Source organism: Balaenoptera physalus (assembly GCF_965194825.1).
Source record: "Balaenoptera physalus genome assembly, chromosome: 6".
Taxonomy (NCBI): Eukaryota; Metazoa; Chordata; class Mammalia; order Artiodactyla; family Balaenopteridae; genus Balaenoptera; species Balaenoptera physalus.
The window spans coordinates 81,770,662-81,788,261 of NC_138885.1; the positions used below are offsets into that span (position 1 = coordinate 81,770,662).

Genomic DNA, 17,600 nt, shown 5'->3' on the forward strand with positions numbered 1-17,600 from the left:
GCTATTATAAAAAAGCAACAAATAACAGGTGTTGGAGAGGGTGTGGAGAAAAGGGAACCCTCCTGCACTGTTGGTGGGAATGTAAATTGGTGTAGCCACTAAGGAAAACAGCGTGGAGGTTCCTCACAAAATTAAAAATAGAACTACCACATGATTCAGCTATTCCACTTCTGGGTATTTTTCCAGAGAAAACAAAAATACTAATTTGACAAAATATATGCACCCCTATGTTCATTGCAGCACTATTTACAATAGTCAAGATATGGAAGCAGCCTAAATGTCCATTGACAGATGAATGGATAAAGAAGATGTGGTACATATATACAATGGAATACTACTGAGCCATAAGAAAAGAGTGAAATCTTGCCATTTGCCACAACATGGATGGACCTAGAGGGTATTACGCTGAGTGAAATAAGTCAGAGCAAAAGAAATACTGTATGATTTCATTTATATGTAGAGTCTAAAAAACAAAACAAATGAACAAACATAACAAACCGAAAGACTCATGGAGAACCAACAGGTGTTTACCAGAGGGGAGTTGGTGGGATGAAAGTAAAACAAAACAAAAAATAGTAACTATGTGAGGTAATGAATGCTTATTAGCTTGATTGTGGTGATCACTGCACAATATGTAATGTTATATGAAACAATAAGATTGTACATCTTAAATATATACAGTTTTTGTCAATTACACCTCGAAGCTGAAAAAAAGATTTTAAAAAAGAAATTATTGCTCATTGTCAACCAAATATTTCCATGTCCTTAATTATCCTAGTGATACCAATACTGCATTCTAATTCAGCCAGCTTTTAATTTCCTAGAGGGCAAGGATTCTGTCCATTTTTTTCCTTGTATGTCTACGTAACCCATTACTCTTTTCTCTGTGATGGGACCTCAGTACTTCGATGTGTATAGGCATGTTGAGTGGACCAGTGCTTTTGGAGTCTTTCAGGAAGGCTGTATTTATATAAATAGATTTATGTTTGCAGTGCAGCTCCCAGTGCAAAAAGGATTAAATGTTATGTGACATACAGAAGTGTAGGTTATATAGCTGTTAATAGGACATTAAGATTTCTTTATTTGATAAGTATCACTTCGGAATTTTTCACATAAATATGTGGAGATTGAGCCTTTGATTAAAGTTTGAGTGCCCAAACTCTGAAATCACTTGAAATCACATGTTTTAACCTGAAATCACTTGAGCATAGCTTTTTTGCCTTTAAAATTTCTAGTATGGATGATGAAGAAAATAAAAGGAACTCTGCACATTTTTACATAGGAAAGCAGTTAAACCAGCTGATCAGTGACTATCCCAGATGCTGATGAAATGAAGCACACTAATGACTTAATATGATTCCTACCTAAACACATTGTGTTTAATGGTCAGAATTCAGCGGCATTGCATAAAAATTATATCTAAGCTGAAATTGTTCAGAAGTGTTAAAAAAGCAGTGGCTCAAAATTCACTTGAAAAAGAAAAAGATAAACAGAACTAGGAACCAGTGTCATTCAAAATGATCTTCTTTCAAAGAGCCTTGCTGCTGTCAGTATTATTTGTAACTTTTTGGTAGGAATCATTTTATCAGTATCTGTTTATAGAAATTGGAAAGAACCTCAGTCACCTATTTCTATCCTCCATCTAGAAGCATAACTAAGGGAGAGAATATTGGAAATGCCTGTGGCCTGAGCTGAGTTAGAATCATCATTAGTGGAGTATATAGCTGGTGGCTTTCTACATCCATCTCATTTTAAAACATGTAAATAATATTCATTATGTGACAGACACTAAATTTCTGAGTTGAACAGCATTGAAGTCCCTCATCTGGAGAATCTATCATCTCATGCAAATTAACACTCAGTTACAGAATTTGTTAGCTCCTATTTTTTCTTTAGATCATATAATATTATGCTAGCTTCTTCCCTTACTATAAACTCAAAACTAAATTCATGTATTTTATGTTTTATCCTTTTGCGTAAATTAAATTGTATCATTACTGTAAGATACACCTGAGACAGTCTGTAAAGTCTTTAGCATTGTGTAGCTAAATAAAACCGGATTTTAAAAAAAGAATGAAGTACTGATACAGCGTGGATAAAACTTGACAAAGTTATGCTATAAGTGAAGAAGCCACTCACAAATGACTATGTATTGTATGATTCCATTTATATGAAATACCCAAAGTAGGGAAATTTATAGAGACAGTAGATTAGTGATTGCATAAGGTGAAGGTGCAGGGACATGGGGAATGACTGCTAATGGGTACAGGATTTCTTTTTGCAATGATAAAATTGTTTTTAAAAATTAGACTGTGGGGATTTAGTTGCACAGCTCTGTAAATATACTAAAAACCATTGAATTGTATACTTGTATACTTAAATTGTATCATGTGTCAATTCTATCAGGATAAAACCATTATTTTAAAGAAAAGAAGGAAAAGCAAAGTTGTTTTGGATTTCCTAAAGGAATAGACAAAGACTATAATTTCTAACCCATGTAGTGGTGTGAGAACCAGCAGTCTTAATATTTAAAAATAAAGAGCTAGTTTTCAACTCCACTAGGGTTACTTTTGTCTAGAAAAATGTATTCATTTGCTCACTCCTTCAACAAATCGTTTACTGGGCCCTTCTGAGTACTTGACGCTGTTATTGGTACTAGGGATTCAATCACATTCCTGATTCTTCTCCTTTTCTTCCTCTCCCCATGCAGTGAGTCACCAAATCACATCAAGTCTGTTTCATATCCTTTAGTCTATCTCTGTTTTCTTTTACTCTTAGCAGTGTGCTTGGTTCTGTTACCCAGTCCAGTGATTCTCAGCCACAGTGTTAATATTAGTAAAATACCAAAGTTTGCAAATGTTTTACCTTTAAAAAAATAAGATAAATAATCCTGTAAATGTCACTTTTACTGACTTGCATTCCATTGTATTTTTGTGAGTGGAAGAGAAAGCAATAGTGTTATAGCTAGTGTGCCAGGAAAAACACACAATCGTCAGTATCTATGAGAATATTTTGCGAATGTGAACCTCATCCATTTTATGTGTCCTCAATAAAAGTTGAGAATCTCTGAGTTGGATTATTACAGTCACATTTTTTAATCCATATTGCTTTAGTTTCAGTTCTCACTAAATCATTCTTGCCAAAGATCTCTTTTTTTTTATTGAAATATATTTGACATAAAACATTGTGTAAATTTAAGGTATACAACATGTTGACTTGATACTGTATTATTGAATATAATATGATTGCCATTGTAGCAATAATTGCACCTCTATAACATTAACTAATTTTTCTTTTTAGTGGTTGGAATAATTAGGTTCTAGTCTCTCAGCAAGTTTGGTGATTGTAATACAATATTATTATCTATATTCACTACGCTGTGCATTACATCTCTAGGATTTATTTACTACTCATTGCAAGTCTGTACCCTTAAATAGCATCTGTCCTATCCCCCCAACCCTTATGCCCTGGTAACTACCAATTTTACTCTGTTTTGTGAGTTTTTCCTTAGATTCTACATATGAGTGATATCATACAGTGTTTGTCTTTGTCTCACTTACCTCACTTAGCAGAAAGTCCTCAAGGTCAAAAGATCTCTTTCTAACATCCATATCTGATCATGGCATTTTCCCAATTAGATTTGTCCATTGATTCTGCATTGCATATAAGAGAAACTATAAACTTCTTTGCATGATATGCTAGGTCATTCATGATCTTGTTCCTGTCTATCTGTCCAGCAAGGCATATTTTCTATGCTTCCATACCTTTGCACGTGCTCTTCTACCTGTCAGGAATGCCCTTCCTGTAATTTGTGGGTGGCAGACTCCTTTCAAGTCTCACCGCACATGCAGTTGCTCTGTGGAGTAGACTTAGGTTTCTTCTACAGTGTTCCCACTGTGTTTTGTATTAGCAGTTTTCATAATGCATTATAATTATTTTAATACCTTACTTTCCTTTTGTATTTTTAGCTCCTTGAAAGCTGGGACCTCGTCCTTCTATCTTTGTACTCCCAGCTTTTAGCATGGAATCTGGTACAAAGTAGATGTTCAATAAAATGTTTGCTGAATAAATTTAGAAGTTTCTCCAAAAATTTTAATTTAGCCAGAGCATTTATATATTATAATATGTGCTGAAATAAAGATTAAAAATACTTATGTGACATCCCATGTTTCCTGGAGCAGTTCCAGTTTTAAATAGTGTATTATTGTCCTTTAAGTGGAAATGTAGTTACCAAAACATAATTTTTTTTAGAAATATACACATTGATCCTATACCTTAATTTTTTAATTGTTTACAATTTATTTTTCTATTTGATTTCATGTACTTTAGGTCCTTTTTTCTAATTCAGATCACTTTCAAAGCAATAGACAGTGAAAAGTTGGCATCTAGGACAGAACAGTACCTAAATTCTAGTTCTGTCATTTTGCTGGGACTAATTACTACACATCTGTATTTATATGAATATTAATAAATAAAAATTATTGGAAATTTAGAAATCCTTAGGTATAAGGATCTGCATAATAAGGTTGAGGTTGGTACTGACAAGCTGCACTCTCAAAAATATTCTGACTTCAGGATGCTATAAGAGTAGCTCCCAGTCTTTTTTGGATTTCTGTTATTTTGGTGTGGTTTCTTTGATTTGGAGACCCTGATTTTTCTCCTTGCCCTCTTCTAAAGGTAAATTATTTATTTAACTTTAAATGAATTTTTAAAATAATTTTGTTTTGAGAATGTATTAATACCCTCAAACAACTGGAGATTTCATAACATATCACATACTCATACATGAAAATGCATTTGTCAGAGACACTATTTGAGAATTCCCAATTAGGGTCTGAAGTTGGCTCTAACTTATTACTATCCTTGACTAGAGAGGAGAGAGATGTTAGCGAAGTAAAAATTTGGAGCCAGAAAGGTTAGGGTATAAATCATGATTCCATGATCTAATATCTCTGTTTCTTTGGTTAAATCAATCTGAGCCTCAATTTCTGCATCTGGAAAATGAGATAATAATACCTGCCTGAAATGGTTGTGAAAATTAATGGTTTCTAGAATAGTAGTGCCTAGTAAGTAAGTTCTTCATAAATCGTAACTCCTACTTGATTAGTATTAATAAAACCCTGGGAATAGGTAAAAGGTTTTCCTGTTGCACTAAATATTGGGCAATTTGTCTTCTTGAGCAGTTGTTACACTATCTGTTTTCCCCAGCAGGTTGGTCTTTGAGATTCTAAAAACAAAAGTGGCTTACAGATGATACATATCAAGAAGCAGAGTCAGTGACTATTGTCACCTGGTCCAGAAGAGAACAGCCCTTTGCTGCTATCCCCTGACATGCCAGTTAGAGAACAACATGAATTCATTTACTTCCCCTTTCATTTTATTATACATAATATTGTTAGTACTTCTTCCTGCCTACATAGGTTCCTGGTCATGTTAAGGAATTTGTTTGGCTAGGATCCTTTGATCTAGCCAGAGTGTCTCTCTTTCTTTTAAACCTTCTCTACAATCAAATATTTAAATCAGTGTCTTTTTACTTGGAACAAATAACCTTTCTACATTACAAAAAAAAAGAGAGAGAGAGAAAGAACAAAGGAGAACTTTCTCAACTTCCTTCCATTGATTCTACAAACCTACTTGTTTGTATACCCATTCTTCCCTTACTGCTTTTTGTTCAAGTGTGTCATCAAGAGCTTCCCTTGATCCACCTGCCTCCAGTTATTGCTGTCTGCTTTCACTTTACAGCCAAACTTCCTAAAAGAGCTGTCTCTTTCATATGTTCCCCCTATAGTCATTGTCTAGTAACTAAAATTTGGCTTCGTTTACTCTGCTTCCTTAGAACTGCTCTCATCCTCCTGATTGCTAAATCCTATGGCCACGTCTCTTTTTTTACCTTGGTCCCTCAACACTGGTCACACATAACTACTTCTTTCTTCTTAAAAAAACTTCCTTGTTCTATGCACCATACTGTCCTGTGACTCTTCTTGCCTCTGTGGCCAATCCTTTCAGTCTCCTCTTCCTCTGTCTGCCTCTTGAATGTTGATGTTTTCTCCTAAGTCCTTTACACATTTTCTTTAGGATTTAGGGGGTTCTAAGTGAATATTTGTTGAATGAATGATATGTGTCTGTACTGGTGGTTTCTCAAGAGATTTGACTATAATTGGACCTTATTAACTGAAAAAATTTCAGTATGTGGTACCTGATCATACACTTCACAGCCAAACTTTGGTGCAGTCTCTCTGGACTATGCGTCTCTTAAACTACCCTACTAGATGCTTGCAGTGAAAAAAATCCAAGCTCATTATTCAGCTTTTATGTCTGTAAGGTTCAGTTAGCTTTTTTAAAGTTTTCTGTGTATAAAAGGTAATTATAAAGGTAATTTTAAAAAGCATGCATTATCCTAAATTTTTATACCAGTTTGACTATTTACAGAAATCTTATAGGTGTCTGTCCTCAATAAAACAGTAGTACTTTACTTGGAGTAGCGATTTAATTTAAATATACTCTGAAGTATATACTCTGAAGTTTAGGATTAGAAGAGGGGAGAGAATTAATATTTTTTTTTTTTTCAACAAATATTTTTTTTTTTTTTTGGAATTTTTGAAAATATTATGCAGGAAAAACCATTTCATTTACAGAGAATTTTTAAAAATATATAGAGGATAGATAGCAGACTCTTTTCATTTTTTTTTTTTTTTTTGATTCTGGCTTTTTTTTTTTTTTTTTTTTTTTCACACACACACACACACTGTATTTTATTTTTACAAGAGATAAATAGACTGACACCAAGCATTGTACATGGATGACCACAACAAAAGCAACAATGATTGCCATTACCAAACATGAAACACACTCATACTATGTCATAATATTGACATTCAGTCCAGTAATCCTCCACTGTAACAGCTCCTTTACTTTGCCGTGAAAATTGATTTGTATATTCTTTGCCTCTGAGTCCTTGTGGGATTTTTTTTTTTTTTTTTAATTCAGACAGAAAGTCACAAAAATTATACTCATCCTCATCAGTTCACTCAGTCCCATGTAATTAATTGTTTTTTTTCATCTTGATCTTTTGTTAGCACTTTTATGAGTTCATCAGTTTTTCATCAGAGTTCTGAAAATGCTTATTCATTCAGTTCAGCAGTACAGTTACCAGAAACCTGTACATGTCAGAGTCTTTTCCATGAATTTCTTAAAGATGAAACCCTTTTATAGGAACATATTTGCAAAATCATCAGAGTACACCCAGAACTGTCTGTAAATGACAAAAGACTTAAAAATGACCACGGTAAAAGATTTGATGAAAGTTCATAATAATGCAGTTGACAAGAAAATTAGTTATTTCTGAGATATACATTTTAAAGTAATAACTAGGATTATTACTTATAACATTATACCAGAACATATAAGATTTTTAGAAATTTCATGTAATGTCTGAAACATTAATATTAACATATTTCCATACAAATACAAATATAAGATTTTTAGAAATTTCATGTAATGTCTGAAACATTTATATTAACATATTTCCATACATATTTCCATACAAATACAAATATAAGATTTTTAGGAATTTCATGTAATGTCTGAAACATTTATATTAACATATTTCCATACAAATAACCCAATGAAAGTTTAGTATTAGTTGTTTTGTTTGCTTTTTTATACTGCAGGTTCTTATTAGGCATCAATTTTATACACATCAGTGTATACATGTCAATCCCAATCGCCCAATTCAGCACCCCACCATCCCCACCTCACCACAGTTTTCCCCCCTTGGTGTCCATATGTCCATTCTCTACATCTGTGTCTCAACTTCTGCCCTGCAAACTGGCTCATCTGTACCATTTTTCTAGGTTCCACATACATGCATTAATATATAATATTTGTTTTTCTCTTTCTGACTTACTTCACTCTGTATGACAGTCTCTAGATCCATCCACGTCTCAACAAATGACTCAATTTCTTTCCTTTTTATGGCTGAGTAATATTCCATTGTATATATGTACCACATCTTCTTTATCCATTCGTCTGTTGATGGGCATTTAGGTTGCTTCCATGACCTGGCTATTGTAAATAGTGCTGCAATGAACATTCGGGTGCATGTGTCTTTTTGAATTACGGTTTTCTCTGGGTATATGCCCAGTAGTGGGATTGCTGGGTCATATGGTAATTCTATTTTTAGTTTTTTAAGGAACCTCCATACTGTTCTCCATAGTGGCTGTATCAGTTTACATTCCCACCAACAGTGCAAGAGGGTTCCCTTTTCTCCACACCCTCTCCAGCATTTGTTGTTTGTAGATTTTCTGATGATGCCCATTCTAACAGGAGTGAGGTGATACCTCATTGTAGTTTTGATTTGCATTTCTCTAATAACTAGCGATGTTGAGCAGCTTTTCATGTGCTTCGTGGCCGTCTGTATGTCTTCTTTGGAGAAATGTCTATTTAGGTCTTCTGCCCATTTTTGGATTGGGGTGTTTGTTTCTTTGATATTGAGCTGAATGAGCTGTTTATATATTTTGGAGATTAATCCTTTGTCTGTTGATTCATTTGCAAATATTTTCTCCCATTCTGAGGGTTGTCTTTTCGTCTTGTTTATGGTTTCCTTTGCTGTGCAAAAGCTTTGAAGTTTCATTAGGTCCCATTTCTTTATTTTTGTTTTTATTTCCATTACTCTAGGAGGTGGATCAAAAAAGATCTTGCTGTGATTTATGTCAAAGAGTGTTCTTCCTATGTTTTCCTCTAAGAGTTTTATAGTGTCCAGTCTTATATTTAGGTCTCTAATCCATTTTGAGTTTATTTTTGTGTATGGTGTTAGGGAGTATTCTAATTTCATTCTTTTACATGTAGCTGTCCAGTTTTCCCAGCACCACTTATTGAAGAGACTGTCTTTTCTCCATTGTATATCTTTGCCTCCTTTGTCATAGATTAGTTGACCATAGGTGCGTGGGTTAATCTCTGGGCTTTCTATCTTGTTCCATTGATCTATGTTTCTGTTTTTGTGCCAGTACCATATTGTCTTGATTACTGTAGCTTTGTAGTATAGTCTGAAGTCAGGGAGTCTGATTCCTCCAGCTCCATTTTTTTGCCTCAAGACTGCTTTGGCTATTCGGGGTCTTTTGTGTCTCCATACAAATTTTAAGATGATTTGTTCTAGCTCCGTAAAAAATGCCATTGGTAGTTTGATAGGGATTGCATTGAATCTGTAGATTGCTTTGGGTAGTATACTCATTTTCACAATGTTGATTCTTCCAATCCAAGAACATGGTATATCTCTCCATCTGTTGGTATCATCTTTAATTTCTTTCATCAGTGTCTTATAGTTTTCTGCATACAGGTCTTTTGTCTCCCTAGGTAGGTTTATTCCTAGGTATTTTATTCTTTTTGTTGCAGTGGTAAATGGGAGTGCTTCCATAATTTCTCTTTCAGATTTTTCATCATTAGTGTATAGGAATGCAAGAGATTTCTGTGCATTAATTTTGTATCCTGCAACTTTACCATATTCATTAATTAGCTCTAGCAGTTTTCTGGTGGCAGTTTTAGGATTCTCTATGTATAGTATCATGTCATCCGCAAACAGTGACAGTTTTACTTCCTCTTTTCCAATTTGTATTCCTTTTATTTCTTTTTCTTCTCTGATTGCCGTGGCTAGGACTTCCAGAACTATGTTGAATAATAGTGGTGAGAGTGGACATCCTTGTCTCGTTCCTGATCTTAGAGGAAATGCTTTCAGTTTTTCACCATTGAGGATGATGTTTGCTGTGAGTTTGTCATATATGGCCTTTATTATGTTGAGGTAGGTTCCCTCTATGCCCACTTTCTGGAGAGTTTTTATCAGAAATGCGTGTTGAATTTTGTCAAAAGCTTTTTCTGCATCTATTGAGATGATCATATGGTTTTTATTCTTCAATTTGTTAATATGGTGTATCACATTGATTGATTTGCGTATATTGAAGAATCCTTGCATCCCTGGGATAAATCCCACTTGATCGTGGTGTATGATCCTTTTAATGTGTTGTTGGATTCTGTTTGCTAGTATTTTGTTGAGGATTTTTGCATCTATATTCATCAGTGATATTGGTCTGTAATTTTCTTTTTTTGTAGTGTCTTTGTCTGGTTTTGGTATCAGGGTGATGGTGGCCTCATAGAATGAGTTTGGGAGTGTTCCTTCCTCTGCAATTTTTTGGAAGAGTTTGAGAAGGATGGGTGTTAGCTCTTCTCTAAATGTTTGATAGAATTCACCTGTGAAGCCATCTGGTCCTGGACTTTTGTTTGTTGGAAGATTTTTAATCACAGTTTCAATTTCATTACTTGTGATTGGTCTGTTCATATTTTCTGTTTCTTCCTGATTCAGTCTTGGAAGGTTATACCTTTCTAAGAATTTGTCCATTTCTTCCAGGTTGTCCATTTTATTGGCATAAAGTTGCTTATAGTAGTCTCTTAGGATGTTTTGTATTTCTGCGGTGTCTGTTGTAACTTCTCCTTTTTCATTTCTGATTTTATTGATTTGAGTCCTCTCCCTCTTTTTCTTGATGAGTCTGGCTAATGGCTTATCAATTTTGTTTATCTTCTCAAAGAACCAACTTTTAGTTTTATTGATCTTTGCTATTGTTTTCTTTGTTTCTATTTCATTTATTTCTGCTCTGATCTTTATGATTTCTTTCCTTCTGCTAACTTTGGGTTTTGTTTGTTCTTCTTTCTCTAGTTTCTTTAGGTGTAAGGTTAGATTGTTTACTTGAGATTTTTCTTGTTTCTTTAGGTAGGCTTGTATAGCTATAAACTTCCCTCTTAGAACCGCTTTTGCTGCATCCCATAGGTTTTGGGTCGTCGTGTTTTCATTGTCATTTGTCTCTAGGTATTTTTTTATTTCCTCTTTGATTTCTTCAGTGATCTCTTGGTTATTTAGTAACGTATTGTTTAGCCTCCATGTGTTTGTCTTTTTTACGTTTTTTTCCCTGTAATTCATTTCTAATCTCATAGCGTTGTGGTCAGAAAAGATGCTTGGTATGATTTCAATTTTCTTAAATTTACTGAGGCTTGATTTGTGACCCAAGATGTGATCTATCCTGGAGAATGTTCCGTGCGCACTTGAGAAGAACGTGTAATCTGCTGTTTTTGGATGGAATGTCCTATATATATCAATTAAATCTATCTGGTCTATTGTGTCATTTAAAGCTTCTGTTTCCTTATTTATTTTCATTTTGGATGATCTGTCCATTGGTGTAAGTGAAGTGTTAAAGTCCCCCACTATTATTGTGTTACTGTCGATTTCCTCTTTTATAGCTGTTAGCAGTTGCCTTATGTATTGAGGTGCTCCTATGTTGGGTGCATATATATTTATAATTGTTATATCTTCTTCTTGGATTGATCCCTGGATCATTATGTAGTGTCCTTCCTTGTCTCTTGTAACATTCTTTATTTTAAAGTCTATTTTATCTGATATGAGTATAGCTACTCCAGCTTTCTTTTGATTTCCATTTGCATGGAATATCTTTTTCCATCCCCTCACTCTCAGTCTGTATGTGTCCCTAGGTCTAAAGTGGGTCTCTTGTAAACAGCATATATATGGGTCTTGTTTTTGTATCCATTCAGCCAGTCTATGTCTTTTGGTTGGGGCGTTTAATCCATTCACGTTTAAGGTAATTATCGATATGTATGTTCCTATGACCATTTTCTTAATTGTTTTGGGTTTGTTTTTGTAGGTCCTTTTCTTCTCTTGTGTTTCCCACTTAGAGAAGTTCCTTTAGCATTTGTTGTAGAGCTGGTTTGGTGGTGCTGAATTCTCTTAGCTTTTGCTTGTCTGTAAAGCTTTTGATTTCTCCATCAAATCTAAATGTGATCCTTGCCGGGTAGAGTAATCTTGGTTGTAGATTCTTCCCTTTCATCACATTAAGTATATCATGCCACTCCCTTCTGGCTTGCAGAGTTTCTGCTGAGAAATCAGCTGTTAACCTTATGGGAGTTCCCTTGTATGTTATTTGTCATTTTTCCCTTGCTGCTTTCAATAATTTTTCTTTGTCTTTAATTTTTGCCACTTTGATTACTATGTGTCTCGGCGTGTTTCTCCTTGGGTTTATTCTGTATGGGACTCTCTGCGCTTCCTGGACTTGGGTGGCTATTTCCTTTCTCATGTTAGGGAAGTTTTCGACTATAATCTCTTCAAATATTTTCTCTGGTCCTTTCTCTCTCTCTTCTCCTTCTGGGACCCCAATAATGCGAATGTTGTTGCGTTTAATGTTGTCCCAGAGGTCTCTTAGGCTGTCTTCATTTCTTTTCACTCTTTTTTCTTTAGTCTGTTCCGCAGCAGTGAATTCCACCATTCTGTCTTCCAGGTCACTTATCCGTTCTTCTGCCTCAGTTATTCTGCTATTGATTCCTTCTAGTGTAGTTTTCATTTCAGTTATTGTATTGGTCATCTCTGTTTTTTGTTCTTTAATTCTTCTAGGTCTTTGTTAATCATTTCTTGCATCTTCTCAATCTTTGCCTCCATTCTTATTCCGAGGTCCTGGATCATCTTCACTATCATTATTCTGAATTCTTTTTCTGGAAGGTTGCCTATCTCCACTTCATTTAGTTGTTTTTCTGGTGTTTTTTCTTGTTCCTTCATCTGGTATATAGCCCTCTGCCTTTTCATCTTCTCTATCTTTCTGTAACTGTGGTTTTTGGTCCACAGGCTGCAGGATTGGAGTTTTTCTTGCTTCTGTTGTCTGCCCTCTGGTGGTTGAGGCTATCTAAGAGGCTTGATGGGAGGCTCTGGTGGTGGGTAGAGCTGACTGTTGCTGTGGTGGTCAGAGCTCAGTAAAACCTTAATCCACTTGACTGTTGATGGGTGGGGCTGGGTTCCCTCCCTGTTGCTGTGGCATCAGAGCTCAGTAAAACCTTAATCCACTTGACTGTTGATGGGTGGGGCTGGGTTCCCTCCCTGTTGGTTGTTTTGCCTGAGGCAACCCAACCCTGGAGCCTACCCGTGCTCTTTGGTGGGGTTAATGGCAGACTCTGGGAGGGCTCACGCCAAGGAGAACTTCCCAGAACTTCGGCTGCCAGTGTCCTTATCCCCACGGTGAAAGAGAGCCACCACTCGCCTCTGCAGGAGACCCCCCAACACCAGCAGGTAGGTCTGGTTCAGTCTCCCCCAGGGTCACTGCTCCTTCCCCTGGGTCCCGATGCACACATTACTTTGTGTGTGCCCTCCAAGAGTGGGGTCTCTGTTTTCCCCAGTCCTGTCAAAGTCCTGCAATCAATTCCCACTAGGCTTCAAAGTCTGATTCTCTAGGAATTCCTCCTCCCGTAGCCGGACCCCCAGGTTGGGAAGCCTGACGTGGGGCTCAGAACCTTCACTCCAGTGGGTGGACTTCTGTGGTATAAGTGTTCGCCAGTCTGTGAGTCACCCACCCAGCAGTTATGGGATTTGATTTTACTCTGATTGCGCCCCTCCTACCGTCTCACTGTGGCTTCTCCTCTGTCCTTGGACGTGGGGTATCCTCCTTGGTGAAGTCCCGGGTCTTCCTGTCAATGATTGTCCAGCAGCCAGTTTTGATTCTGGTGCTCTCGCAAGAGGGAGTGAGAGCACATCCTTCTACTCCGCCATCTTGGTTATCAGTCCGAGAATTAATATTTAATGAAACTGTTTTATGCCAGACACCTGCCTATGTGTTTGCCTACATCATATATTTTCATCTTCCAACAACTCGGGGAGATAATTATTCTTAGTCGTCTTACAGAGAGAAGAAAATTGAGGTTAAGGGAAGTTAAAATAGATTCTACACTGCAGGATATTTGGCTACTAAAATTTGGAAACGGAGTTCTGTCAGACATGCATATCTTTTTTTTTTAATTTTATTTTATTATTATTTTTAATAGTAATCTTTTATTTATTTATTTATTTTTATATATTTATTTTTGGCTGTGTTGGGTCTTCGTTTGTGTGCGAGGGCTTTCTCTAGTTGCGGCGAGTGGGGGCCACTCTTCATTGCGATGTGCGGGCCTCTCACTATCGCGGCCTCTCTTGTTGCGGAGCACAGGCTCCAGACGCGCAGGCTCAGTAGTTGTGGCTCACGGGCCTAGTTGCTCCGCGCCATATGGGATCTTCCCAGACCAGGGCTTGAACCCGTGTCCCCTGCATTAGCAGGCAGATTCTCAACCACTGCGCCACCAGGGAAGCCCCAGACATGCATATCTTATAGATGATGTGGAATATATAAGCTAGGGATGAATGCTAAATATAGCAATAAATTGTATAAGTACTTGAGTTTACTAAATCCAAATTGTGTCAAAAGTTGTCTGTGTTATTTTGTCCCTAGGCAATTATTTGGCAGAAAACTAGAGTATCAGATCATAAAATGGCTCTCATGTCTGTTCTGGGGACTGCTGTTATGGGCAACATGGAACCCTTTCAGTACCACTCTGAAGAATCTCAGGTATACAACAAAAATGTCCTTTAATAATTCTAATTTACCAATGAAACTGTTAAATTATTTCTTTTTTGTGGGGTTGGGGTTGCAAGAAGTTTTTCTTTTAAAATTTTAACGAAGTATGTGTATAAGGTACAAAAAGAAAATACGCACAGAGCTCATATTAAACCTCTCTTCCCAGCCCTGCTTCCTGTTTTTATCTTTTCTGTTTATTGTTTAATTTTAAGTATCGTGGCTACATTAATTTTTTAAGTGATTTTCAATTTAGAATCTTCATCTGTTTACTTTCTGCAATGAAAGAAAAGAAGTTGAGCTCTCTTACCTTTGTTTTCCCTTTCCCATCCTAGATATGTATTCCAGCTTTATTTTCTTGATCTGTCAGCTTCAGACAGTCTTCTTCAGTCCCAATAATATTGGATGAGGTTATTAACACTCCCAGTCTTACTTCTACCCGCTCTTCTCCCTCTCAGTCATGTCAGCTCCACTTTCATGTTATCTAGCTTAATAACCTATTTTCTTATGTAACCATCTTTTGTTTGTTGGAAGATTTTTAATTATGTAATCATCTTTTATTTGAAGATTCATTCTAAAAGTTGAAAGCTTATATGGAGTATACATTACTATGACTTCTCTATTCTCCTTTTCTTTTTTATAATTTGTTGCAATCTCTTTTCTGCTACTAGTTCCCCTCCTATCCTTTTTTGCAGTATTGAGTTCTTAATTATCATCTTATTAGAGTCTTGGATGGGAGCTTGCGCTCAATTAATGTGTTAAGAGTTCTCTCTCCTGAGGAACAATTCAGGCCACCCTTAGTGGCCATGATCTGACATGGGTTCTGTTTTTCAGAGCTCTCTTAATAGTTGTTTAATAGTTTAGACACTAGTGCCACCTTGGACTGGTCATGGTGGCTGACTTGGGATAATAAGGGTACTGTCTAAATTCCCCTGGGTTCCCTGTGGCTTCCTGGAACTTTGTTGCCTATGCTGGTAACCCAGGAAGCTTGTGACAGGAGATCCAGACATGATATCTGTGGTGTTGTGCTTTAGAGATTCTACCTGTCATAGTTTGGTCTGAAGACCAGCAGCATTGGCATTACTTAGAAGCTTGTTAGGTGAAGAATCTCAGGCCTCATCCCAGACATACTGAATGAGAATCTGCATTTTAATACGGTCTCCGAGTGCATATTCAAGTAGGAAAAGCACTGATTTAGACCTTGGTTAGTTATGATTCCATGTGTGATTGGAACATGAGTCAGTCCTGCAGTTGGGATTTCTTTTCTTTGATCTGTATTGAGATATGTTGCCAGATCTATGCATGTCCATTGATTTTTTAAAATAAATTTATTTATTTTATTATTTTATTTTTATTTTATTTGGCTGCATTGGGTCTTTGTTGCTGCACGCGGGCTTTCTCTGTTTGCGGCGAGCAGGGGCTACTCTTCCTTGTGGTGCACGGGCTTCTCATTGGCATGGCTTCTCGTTGCGGAGCACGGGCTCTAGGCGTGCGGGCTTCAGTAGTTGTGGCACGTGGGCTCAGTAGTTGTGGCGCATGGGCTTAGTTGCTCCGCGACATGTGGGATCTTCCTGGACCAGGGCTCGAACCCGTGTCCCCTGCATTGGCAGGCGGATTCTTAACCACTGCACCACCAGGTAGCCCCATGTCCATTGATTTTTAAACTTTCTCTTGAGATAGAATTGTACAAGGGCTGCTGGTAATCTTTGACAGATAACCAAAACTTTGCTGCACCTTCATGTGGTTATTCTTGCATGGGGGAAATGAGGGAACTTGGAAACCATGTGTTGCTGAGTAGTACCACTTCAGTGGGTTGTCAGGAGGACAGACTTTTGAGTGTCTCTCTAGTGAGAATGATCATCCAACCAAATCTCTCTTTTGTTCATGCACTGTGTGTCTAAATGGGTATTGTATTTATGTTGCCACCAGCTACCCATCACCATTCCATGCTTTCTGGGCTTTCAGAGTTTCCTTGACCCATTGTCATTCCTAGCCAAAATCAATCTTAAGTTGTTTACCAACTGCTAATGTTTGCCCCTCTCACCTCACTTTTGTCCTCATTGCATACATTCAGGTTGTGAAACTTGGCCACCAAGGCCCTTCACTAGACTGGGGTGGCAGATGCATAAGTCATTGGGAACCTTGGGTGCAGAAAATCTTCATAATATCTGTTTCTGTAATGTTGAGGGTCCCTTTCTTATCTATAGCAACTCCATATGGGAAGAATCTCCTAATTACGGATGGTGATCCCAGCTGCACCACTGCTGTGGTGGCATTTCTTATGGAGTTTCCCAGTGTGGCTTCGTTGGTTTGATGGAACTCCTCAAGTTGGTTTTTTTGTTTGTTTGTTTGTTTTGACATCTATCTTCTCTTTGATAGCTCTGCATCAATCCATGCTAAGTTCTGGGTGAATTCCTCAGTGCTGCCTGATTTTTATTACCAAAACAATATCTACTTTTCTGTTCTTTCTTCTAAACTTGATTTATAGGTACCAGTTTTGATTTCTTTATCTTCTGCGTTTTTTTAAAATAATAATGGTTTTTTATTTACTCTTTTAAAAGCATGGTACACATACTAATTTCAGTCATTTTCATATTGCTCTATCATTTTTATTCCTGAGAGAATATTCTCTCATTCTCTGCTACTTTATATGCTTTAAAATTTTAATTTACAAAATCACTTTGAATGCAGATTTATTGTTTTGTTTTTCCCTCCCACTTTCCCCTCCCTTCCCATAGTTTGGCAGATACCACTGCCCTCCCAGCTCCAATTCAAAACTAGGTATTAATATTAGTAGTTCATGCCTTTTGTCCTGCCAAGATTTTGCAGACCCTTTTTCCTAGCTGACTTGGCTAAACCTTATTTTTGGTTTTGGAGTTGTCTCTGTTCTTTCTGGTGATCCTTGCAAGCAGCTCCAAACAGTGGTCACAGTATCTTTTAAACATTTGTGGGGGTGGGAGGAGAAATTTGCCCATTTCAAAGGGAAAGACTGATTTAAATCCCCTAACTATATGTGATTTCCATACCAGAATTGAATTTCCAATTGACCAGCTGGTTTCTTTTTTTTTAATTGATATACAGTTGACATATTAATTTCAAGTGTACAGTGTTATGATTTGTTATATGTATACATTGTGAAGTGGTCACCACAGTAAGCCTAGTTACATCCATAATCACACA

General features: G+C 36.8%; 1 protein-coding gene and 1 long non-coding RNA gene across 10 annotated transcripts in view; one reads left to right on the forward strand and one right to left on the reverse strand.

The window, feature by feature from the left end:
• LOC309663463 overlaps positions 1-14,291 on the reverse strand; it is a 320,115-nt gene extending 305,824 nt beyond the window's left edge. Inside the window, exon 1 of the long non-coding RNA XR_014265299.1 lies at positions 13,811-14,291. This is a non-coding gene — a long non-coding RNA (uncharacterized lncRNA). The remainder of the gene's footprint in view (positions 1-13,810) is intronic.
• The window catches only part of PMS1 (PMS1 homolog 1, mismatch repair system component), a 92,570-nt gene that overhangs the window by 43,842 nt on the left and 31,128 nt on the right, over positions 1-17,600 (forward strand). For 8 of the 9 annotated variants that reach the window (XR_014265179.1, XM_082467013.1, XM_082467018.1 and 5 more), the window contains one exon: positions 14,298-14,414. The exons of the other annotated variant lie outside the window; for it this stretch is intronic. Coding sequence is in view for 7 of the 8 variants with exons in the window: in XM_082467013.1 (XP_082323139.1) it covers positions 14,298-14,414 (117 nt within the window). In the remaining variant the exon portion in view is untranslated. The remainder of the gene's footprint in view (positions 1-14,297; positions 14,415-17,600) is intronic. 9 annotated transcript variants of the gene reach the window in all.